Here is a 10793-nt window from a genome sequence, read left to right as displayed (position 1 = left end):
TCCTGCTGTACAAGCTGATCTAATAAAAGGTGCCTGTTTTATTAAATCTGTTTCATTCCCTGCTTTATATCATGGCTGCAGCAGCACTGGTGTTAATTGCCCTGTTTTTCTAGTTGAAGTTCCCATTTCCAGGTATATTGCTCTTTTGAGAAGAACCCATTGAACAAACCTGTTGATATGAAAAACACCTAAATAAACCTTTCCCAGGCAATTCAGTCTAGCTGTGGCTTTTTAAAGGAAATCGCACTGCTGTTGCATCTTTGGGAGAGGTACTGGGGTCAGGCTACACAATATTGTGACCTGCCCTGGTCTGCTCTGTGCATCACTGTGCAGTTTTCAGTTCCTTTTCACAGCCTATTTTTCACCCCCCCCTTTCTCTCCCTCTCTGCCGCCTGTGCCAGAGCATTATCAGATGAGTGTGCTGGAGTCCGCTCCCGTCAGCTCCACCGTGGGCCGCGTGGTTGCTAAAGACCTGGACGAAGGCATCAACGCAGAGATGAAATACAGCCTTGTGGATGGAGATGGGCTGGATGTCTTTGATATTAACACTGATCCTAATTACCAAGTCGGCATCATCACTGTCAGAAAGGTAGTAAAGTTTCCTTTTTATAGTAATTTATTTGGCTAGCAGTCCTGGTTACATTTCATGTGTGCAATATTCCCTCATGCCTGCAGTAACCTGGTTCCCATTGCATGACAGTAGCCCGTTTCCTACTAAAAAGCACAATTTCTTTAATATCCATTGCTAAAAAATGAGAGCAGAGTGCATTCCTAGGAGAAACCTTTAAAAAGTGGGGACAGCATTAGCATAAACATGTCTTTTCCCACTGAAGGAATGTTCTTATTCACTATTTATCTATTTAAATATTCTCTGTAGCTTAATTATCCTACAATGCAAGAAATTAGATCAATATTTGCATTTGAACTGTACACATTTTTCACTCCGGTGTCCCACAAATACTAAAGCATGCCTCAGAATTATTTATAAACCAATAAAACCCAGGCAGTTTTTTTTTTAATTGCTGCTTGAAGATCCATAAATGCTAATTAGGTTAGAAGAAGCTGTCTCTAAAATGGCAGCTGTGAAACTGCTACTACTCCGTACCGCAGGCTATGCAGAAAGGAATGGAGTATTTTGCTTCAACTCCCTGCTATAGGATGTTTACTCTACAGTCTTACATAAATGCTAGAAGTTCAGCTCTGTTTCTAGGTTATGAAATTGTAACCATATTTCTGCTTAAGCATATCTAGTGTACTAATAAGAAAGTATAGTCCACATTTAAATAGCCTGGGACTAAATTGTGCACTAAAATGGAACAACACATGGGAGAGATTTGACCCTGCAAGCCTCTATGCCCTACAGCAAAGCATTTAAGCATGTGGTTATGGTCACCTTTCTCCAACTCTTGTTTATAGACACTGGTCCCTAAAGCTAAGCAAGTTTGCTAGAATGAAATAGATGTTGAATGCAAACTCTGATGTAATTTTTCACTCATTTATTGGTGAAAGAAAATAGTTTCTTTGGAGTAAATGTGTCAATAAGCTTTATTTTTGTTATTGTGAATACAGTTTTACTAGTTGTTCATGTATGTCAGGAGGAGGAGTTATAAAAATTTATGGCATCAATCATACCAGATATGTACTGGCATCAGGTGCATACTGCTCAATCCATCAAATGTGCACAAATCTTTGTAAAATTCTATGTATGCCTGTAGTTTTTTGTAATGTTATGATTGTCAGTAGCCAAGCATTAGGAAGGTTGTCCTTTGGTTATTAACTGGTGCTGGTAGAAAAGGATCTCAAAATGAAGGGAAGCAAAGAGGGAATTTCTAAACCCACAATGAAATCTTCTTTGAAAGAAAGCAAAACTTTCCATGTCATTTTTCTAAACAGATTTCCTAAACAAAATAGCTAGGACTAATCCTGCTTCTATCATGGACATCAGAAAGTTGGAATTTACAGCTACAGAGAAGACCACTGCCTGTGGTCTCATGGCCATTTGTCTCAGCCAACTAATCCTGCGAAGTGTTGAGCACCTCCTGAGGAGTTACAGCTCCTTCCAAACTCTCTGCCTGTGAGGCTGATGCTTACCCCAATGACAGCCTCTCCCTTCTCCCTACCTTTGTGTCCGTGCTGGCATAGGAGGCAGGGTGGTGAGTTACCCAGCCAGCACTGCCCCCATCCTGCCCTCCTGCCCAGCTGCTGCCCGGTCAATCTCTTTCCCACAGCAGCTGCTGCTAAATCCTGCCCATGCAGTGCACCTCTGGGTGCCTGTCTCAGCACTGGGGGAAGGAGGACAAGGACCAGGAGAGGTTTCCATGGGGTGCCTCTCCTCTCGGCTGTGTTTTGCAGCATGCTTGGTTCACAGGAGAAGGCACCCTGCTTGCCCTCCCAGTGGGACCAGTGTTGGGAAGAGGCTTGAATGAACCTGTGGAAGACAAATCTGATGGCAGAGGGTGGGGATGTTGAGGCATTGGCACATGAGAGGATCAGAAGGGAAAGTCACGGTTGACAGTGAAGGAGTCCAAGGTAAAATGAGGGGGTCTGAACTCAGGAGCATCAAAAATGTGATGGCCTAGCACATTTGTTTGATTTTTTCTCATTTTTGTAACTTGATCATTCTAGGTGATTATGTCTTTTCATAATGCAGTTGAGTTTTATAGCTATTAAGTGTTTCTTTGACTTAACTGCACTTTTTATACTTTAGCTTTTTAGTGTACATGCAATGTTCCTCACATCGTTTTCTTCACATGAGAAATCATGAAATACAATGGCCTCTTTCTTAGTTCATATTTAGGCAGCTCTGCATTACACATTCATTGCCAGATGGAAAATAAGTGTTGCTTGGTCATGTGAATATATTTTATTTGTATTTTTACAATGCATAAATATGCAACTGGTGGATCATAAAGACTCTGCACTAATAGGTAATATGTTTGTAGATCCCGCAAAATCCTTGCTGACAGGTGCTGTGCCTGCAGTAGTCACTGATTTACCAGGTGGAACTAAGGCCAGCAGAAGCAAGTTTCAGATCATCTGTACCTGCTGCCACAGGCTGCACAGTTCATACTGTATTGCTGTACAGCATCTCAAGTTATACTGGACCATCATCTCCCCCAGCACAAGAAAACCAGGTCCCATTCCAGTCTTCATTCCTCACCCTCATGCACTAAATGCTGAGTTTCAGTTTTATAATTTCAAGAACTCCAGTCTTTCACCAGGCATTCCTATGCAGGACATCAGTACTGGTAATTTTACTGCAAAAGTTTTTGTGTGTCATTGCAACATTTCCACTTCTGAAGAAAGAAGATGTTGAGGCAGTAGACAAGCCTTCACTGAATTCAGGGGGTGTTTTGAGGCCTATAGTATATACTTCTGCCGTGGCTGTGCATATGAAACTTCTGCTGATGTTGCTTAAACTGATATAGAGATAGATAGATAGATAGATAGATAGATAGATAGATAGATAGATAGATAGATGAATAAAGCCACACATTCTGAAAGCAATTCATGTAACAACAAGGAGTGTGTCCCACTGGGTGACCCTGAGAATTGGGACATTTCTTTCCTGGTATGAAGTTTGTCTTGCTTAGGATCTGTGTCAGCTAAACCAGTTGTTCTGGTTTTCAGCATTAAAACTCCCCTGATGATACAAGTAAAGGATTGTGACCATTTAACCACAGCAGGACAGCTTTTAACTTATAACTGCAACTTGGGAGGTATGACTATGTCCTTTTTAAGGTATACTTCATCTGGTGAAAAGTTTTTGTATATTTTGGAATGGCCCTTCCATACTGTCATTCTGGTTGTCTGATGCTTTTAGTCATCTCTTATCAAGACTGGTAAATTGCCCATTAAGTACAGAACTTTCCATTTAGGTCTAAGCAGGTTCTGGAGAGGCCCTATTTTCTTCAGGGATCTGTGAAAATAAGGGAGAACAGAGACAAAAACTTCATTTATTGAAAAGTTTCATTTCTGCATCAGTTATTTCTATATCCATGTTCATCAAATAAGTAGTTTTATCTAGAAAGAAAATCAAATTCATTGAACTATGAACAGAGGAAGCTGGTCCCCTTTATCCATTATCCCGGGGCTGGGAAGGAAGGGAAATAAAGAGCCATTCTTCAAATAATACCTGAGTATTTCATACAAAGTGGAAGGGCTCCTGCAGGAAGAGGTCAGGGGTAGCTCATAGTGCTTTGAAATTAAACTACTTTCTAGGCAGGAAGGAGATTCAAATCCTAGCACCCACCACAGCTGGATTGAGAACCTGTGTTTAAGACACCTACTGAGGAGATGAAAAACTCCACTTCTAGGAAGGATGAATTACTGATACAAACTGCAGCAGGATCCCTCCAGAGCTGGTCATGTCCCCTGCTCTCACTAGAGCCCTTTAGCAGCGTGGCAGACAGGGCAGTCTGGGGATGAGACTCACCAGGGAGAAAAGAGGATCCTAACTGGGACCTCCACCTCCTGTGTGAGCATCCTTGTCCTGGCCACCGGGACCCATTTTTGAGGAACCGACTCTTTGTATCTTTACCTTATTTCTAGTTGTTCCCATACTGTTTGTATCTACCTATTTTTTATTCCACAGAGTGGAATGAAACACACTGTGTGAATCAAGATGCAGTGGTGGTTTGGCCACTTTGATTTTTATTTCAGCAAGAAGAATGAAAGAATATGTATTCTGAAGTGATCTGCAAATATCTCTCCCAGCTTTTGCAGTTCAATGATTAAATTTAAAAAAATAAAATACACAGACAGTGCCATTCCTAATACTACTGTCACATCATGCTTTATCTCCATCTGCAAATATTTATCTTTGTTAACCTTATGATTAAAATCACGGTAAAGATTTATTTTAAAAAAAAGAAGCATCAGTTTATATTAGAGGACATCTTTTACTTCTGTAAATTAAAATTTTATGGCCTAAATTATATAGTTCAGTGTGTCTCATGCTAGATATATTTTTTGCTCCTCAGCCTTTAAGTTATGAGAGCAAGAAAAGCTACACCTTGAAAGTAGAGGGTGCCAATCCCCACCTGGAAATGCGGTTCCTGAACCTGGGTCCCTTCCGAGACACCACCACCGTCCACATCAGCGTGGAGGATGTGGACGAACCTCCTGTGTTTGAGCCCAGCTTCTACTTTGTGGAAGTGCCTGAGGATGTGGCGATTGGAACCACCATACAGATCATTTCTGCCAAGGACCCGGATGTGACCAACAACTCCATCAGGTCTGTCCTCTCTTTGTGTGTTCCTCCAAGAGGTACTTGTTTGGTGGGGCAGTGATGGGGCTGATACAAGAGGAACTGTCTTTCTTTTTAGCCCATGGTAGCCATTAGCAGATTTAGTCAAACCAGAACTCATACAGTGAGGGGCTCTGCTTTGACTGCCAAAGCAATGCGGGAGCTCACCCTTGCCTTCTCTGTGGTATGGAGAGCATCTGCATGTAGCGTTGCAGTGAACTGGTCAGGTATGTCCTGATAGCATACATTAAAAACAAACTCCAGACTTCTGTGCCTTTGCTGGCACAAAACATGACAGCATTGCTGAGAATCCACTGCCATACTGAGGGGAAGGTGATCAACTCGCTCCTCCTCTCTCCCTCTTCTGTTTCAAAGCCTGCCTTTGTCAACAGCCCAAATACACAACTACTCTTGGAGTAGATTAAATGCATACTTATAAATATTCATGAACTGCTAAATTATGTAGTGTCTGGTCAAAGCTGGAGAGCTAGATATCCCCATAAGGAGTTAAGAAAGGTAAAGCTATATTTACAGCCATGGGAGCTTCATAGCCGCAACTCAGCAAGGAGCCAAAGGAGCAGATTTGTGGAATCATGGTGCTCTTTTCCATAGTGGCTGCCGCATCAGGGAAGACTCTTTTTCTCTGAGGCCAGCCCACATACTAATTTTCACAACCTGCAGAAGCTCAAGGTGACTGCAAGTTAATAATCCCTGCAGGTCAGCTGCTTCTCTCATCTGGGAAACACTTTGGGTGTTGAGATGTTGGTTGCCTAACTTTGCATCAGTCCAGCTTCTGAATTGTTTGCGTTCAGGAACAGTTCTGGGAAATATAGGAGGAAGTTGAAACGCCAAGTTTTTGGAGTTTTTGTAGAAAGTGAAACCCGTATGAGTAACTCTGTGGGCTTCGGCTAGGAGATCTGAGCAGACACAAAGCCTTGTCTTCTTAGTGATATTGCTTTCTGTGTTGCTGGTTTATTTTTTTTTCCTCTCTGCTATCTTAATATACCTATCTTTTCTCCCTACATAATAAGTTTATCATACTTCTTATGACATTGTCTCAAATTCTTCAGTAAGACTAAGTATTATACTGTCTGCATCACAATTTCATTACCCTAAACATTTTTCCTACACTCATCCTATTTTCTGATTACTGTCTACCATTATCCAAACACTGCAGTGCAAATAGCTTTGTGCTAATCTGCTTAAAATAGTATAAGAACAATTCTGTAGACTCTCAGAGGGCAGAAGTATTCACTGATATTTTTAATGATGTTTTTCTTAGTTTTCTTCAGAGCCTTCCAGTGACTACCTTTGATAAAACAGCACTCTATAAATAAAGAAAAGAATGCATCGCCAAATATATATATTTTTAAAAAGCTGTAAATATGCACAGACTCCTTTGTAACTCTGTTCCTTTCTTTTTTGTTTGCTTTCCATCTTCCTTCCCACTTTCCTTTCCTTCCTCCCTCCTTCCTTCCTTCACCACACCTTGTATGTACAAACATAAATGATTAGGATAGAGGAAACAGGAAAAAAAGGATCCAATACTATTTGTAATGCTATCTAAAATGCAAACGTTACGAATTGATTCTCCTTGTCTCTTATGTGGTCTCCTCTATCCATGCCAATTCTGTGCAGTATCAGTCTGGCAATGTTTTAGGCTTGCTCTGCATTCACGGGGCAAGGCAAGATAAGAAAAACGAAATCCCAGATACCCCATATTTTGTTTCACAAGATGTAATCAAATTGAAATGAAAACTGCGATCTGACCCCTCCTTTTGCCTTTTTTCCAAGTGTGGAAAAGCCAGGATGCGTTTTGGAAAGGCTCACTAAACATGGGGAAACTCTCAAATCCTTGTTTTCCCAGCATCCAGTATCTGGACTCCCACACTGTGGAATTCTGATGGGTGGCAATATGCCATGATTGTTGTTAAGCAATTCAGGAAGAGTACAGAGTACAGTACCTACAGAGTACAGTGGAAATGTGTGTGAAGGAGGAGGGATTATTAACAGGAGAACTTATGTGGAGAACCCAGACAAAGACTCCACCTGTGCCTCTTGACACTGGTGATTAATACTGCACCACTAATCACAAGGCCATACTCCATTTCAGATACTCGTTAGCCTTAAACTGTCAGAAATTCTTTTTATAGCCCTTATACAAGAATAATTATTATAGCAAAATATAGCAACACTCATAGTTATTTCCTAAATAAATCAAATGCTTCAGAAATCTCTTTATTTAAGAACAGATAGGATGGGCTGGGAAGAAAAGAGAAGCAAACCTGCCATGCTACTCTCTTTGATTTTTCAGAAAAATACGTAAAAAATTTCCCAACAACATAGCTCAATAATGTTTTATATCCCAGTTTAATAAGTGCCTATATAAAGATCATGCTGGCATGCTTATTCCAGTGAATGCATTTGTCACAAAAAGAGAAAATTCAGAAGAATGAGCCCTGTTCAACATCCCTTACAGCTAGTGTTTTCAATTCCCATCAACTTCGAAGAAAGAACCAACAAAAATGAGAAGCCTGAGCTCTGTTCTAGGCAGTGGCATTTACATGGGTGCATGTGTGGCTTTTGCCTGGGAATTTCATACCATGCTGACACAGCCAGCTAGGAAGGGAACTTGTGCAAACTGCTGTTAAGAGCAAGGTGATGCGTATGAAAGGTATTGGGTGTTTTACACGCTCTGCAAAATGGTCCCTCTGACCGAGTATAGCAGGCTCCCTGCCCAAGTTTTCTGGCTTGCAGGTACCACCCCACTCCCCTGCTCATGGGTATGAGAAGCTTGTTCCCAGTATTAAACTGACTTGAGACTGGCCAGGCAGGTTCAGTAATGATGACAAATCAAACTCACAGAGGGAGCTGTTTTTCTGGCTGGTTGATATGAGAGAGCCAGTCATCATTCCCCTTGCACTGACATGGTTCAATCAGTAGGATGTTTCAGGATGCAGGCAGAGTTTACAAAAGCATGAGTAAGGACACAGTTTCTCCTCATCAGCCTAGGTGCCCAGAGAACAAGCTGTTGTAAAGTCATTTTCATCCTGTCTGAACTGTGCCCAAGGAAAGGTCATAATTATTTTGCTTAGAAAAAGAATCCACACTCTTCACTAACAATTTTTTCTCTGTAAAGCAGATGTTCCTGTGCTGAGCTGTGCCTTGCTTTGAGGCTTCTTCCTCTAAATCTTCTTGTCTTCCACCTGCATACAAGTAGTACTCACCATTAAGTGCTGTTAGCCAGCATCAACTCCTTGTTTTTCCAGCATCTCACTCTGTACCTATGCAAGTCAGTGGAGCACATACCTAGGTTGTGGAAGAATGTGGGTCTGCTGTGTATGACAGTATTCCCATTGTTGATGTACTTTGTTGGCTAAAACACAGTTTTCACAAGGGTTGCGTAATATTTTTAATATGTACTCTTGCAGATACTCAATTGACAGGAGCAGTGATCCGGGGCGGTTCTTTTATGTCGACATTACATCAGGAGCACTGATGACTGCAAGACCTCTTGACCGGGAGGATGTTTCTTGGCACAACATCACTGTACTGGCCATGGAGCTGAGTAAGGAGAATGCAGACTGTACATAGGTTAAAGAGATACAATAGACAAAGCAGGCTGAGAGACCTGAATTCAGCAATTCATATGTTGTTATGCACTGAGTGGGAAGCTGTGTTAACTGAATTACTCTTCTGACATCAACAAGCAAATACTGCATTTTATTTATTTTTTATGCTCCTTTTCACAGGGTAGTGGGAGGAGTAGAAGCTGGCAATTAAATGCCAAGTTCTGCTTTTCCAATTCATTAGTATTCCATGGACTTATTTAAAACTCTTCCTGATGTGTTTCTGCAAGAGCTCTATCTCTCCAGAAGTGCTAGGCAGCTAAAGCAGAAGCTGCAAAGGCTGCAGAGCTGCCAGGGCTGCCAGTCCTACCTGGGAGGACTGTGTGGTGCAGGGACTGGAACTCAGCAATGATCCTGCACTGCTAGGTCACTGGTTGAAATCTGCTCTTTTGAGTAGATGTCACCACCATCTGCTTGCTGCATAAATAATTTGGGCCAGAGTGCTTTGGAATCTTCTAGTATGCCAGTGTTATGCTTTTGGGTTTTACATTGAGCTAAAACTCAGCTCAGGACTCATCCATGCCAGGTATTTATCAAGATAATGAGAACAAGGAGATTATAGAGTCACAGAATCATTTATGTTGGAAAAGGCCTTTAAGATAATCAGAGTCCAACCATTAACCTAGCACTGCCAAGTCCACCACTAAACCATGTCCCCAAGTGCCACATCTACATGCCTTTTAAATACCTCCAGGGATAGTGACTCAACCACTTCCCTGGGCAGCCTATTCCAGTGCTTGACAACCCTTTTGGTGAAGAAATTTTTCCTCTTATCTAATATAAACCTCCCCTGGCACAACTTCAGGCCATTTCCTTTTGTCCTACTTTTGTTACTTGGGAGAAGAGACCAATACCCACCTCACTGCAACCTCCCTTCAGGCAGTTGTAGAGAGGGAGGAGGTCTCCCCTGAGCCTCCTTGTAGCATCCTGGCTTGTATCAGGAATACTGCGGCCAGCAGGAGTAGGGAAGTGACTGATCCCCTGTACTCGTGCTGGTGAGGCTGCACTTCCAATACCATGTTCAGTTTTGGGCCTCTCACTACAAAAAAGGCATTGAGGTGCTAGAGCGGCTCCAAAGAAGAGCTACAAAGCTGGTGAAGGGTCTAGAGCACAAGTCTCATGAGGGCCAGAGATGCTGATCGTTGCATAGCATCAGCACGAAAAATTTAGCTTAATTTGAAATACTAACATATGTGAGCTTTGTAAAGAAGCTCAGGATATATAAGCAAATAAAATAAAAGTTTCACACAATCTTCCCCTGAAATCTCTTTGATCCACATAGCTTTACTGAGGATCTTAGTTCATTTGCTGAGGGGCAGCAGCTTTTCAGAAGCTTGCTGCCAATAGCTGAGCCATTCCTCATGTCTGAGAGAGCTTCCTGCACATCCAGGTTGGGGCAGTTTGAGAGGAAAAAAGTTTTGAGAAGCTTGCCCAAAACTGAATCAGCCAACTTGAAGTTAGCAGAAGGAACATTACACAAGAGTCAGGGTGACTCTGCCACATATCTGTAGACTGTTCCAGCACACAATGCCTTCCTGTCCCCTTTTTAAGTAGTGAGAGGGGTTGGTGACATGATAGGATCTCACCCCCATCTATTTTGATGCTAGTTTTACTTTCAGCCATCGACGGCCATTGGAATTCCATGTAAATTCTAGTACACAGATGAGTCTGTAAAAGCTGCCCCTGTAGCAGCACTCGAGGGTGAGAGCAATACAAAGGCACGTCCTTCTTTGACTCAACCTCCGTCAAACCTGTCAGCTTTTTGCCCTGTACACATGCAGCATAATATTTTAATTTTGTGAATAGTTTCCAAAATGCTGTAGTTGTGCACTCCTGAATAAAGCCCCTAGTCTTAAAAGCTAGGTCAATATTTCTAAGAGTGTAAATGCAGGCAGCCACCTGCCATAATGACAGGG

General features: G+C 41.9%; 1 protein-coding gene across 1 annotated transcript in view; it reads left to right on the top strand.

The window, feature by feature from the left end:
- The window catches only part of CDH20 (cadherin 20, type 2), a 53825-nt gene that overhangs the window by 30757 nt on the left and 12275 nt on the right, over positions 1–10793 (top strand). The window contains exons 6-8 of the mRNA XM_010184447.1: positions 402–589; positions 4983–5236; positions 8680–8816. Of these exons, the coding sequence (XP_010182749.1) occupies positions 402–589; positions 4983–5236; positions 8680–8816 (579 nt within the window). The remainder of the gene's footprint in view (positions 1–401; positions 590–4982; positions 5237–8679; positions 8817–10793) is intronic.

The sequence above is a fragment of the Mesitornis unicolor genome, unplaced genomic scaffold (assembly GCF_000695765.1).
Source record: "Mesitornis unicolor isolate BGI_N332 unplaced genomic scaffold, ASM69576v1 scaffold870, whole genome shotgun sequence".
NCBI classification, from domain to species: Eukaryota; Metazoa; Chordata; class Aves; order Mesitornithiformes; family Mesitornithidae; genus Mesitornis; species Mesitornis unicolor.
This window is presented reverse-complemented; position numbering and strand designations above follow the sequence as displayed.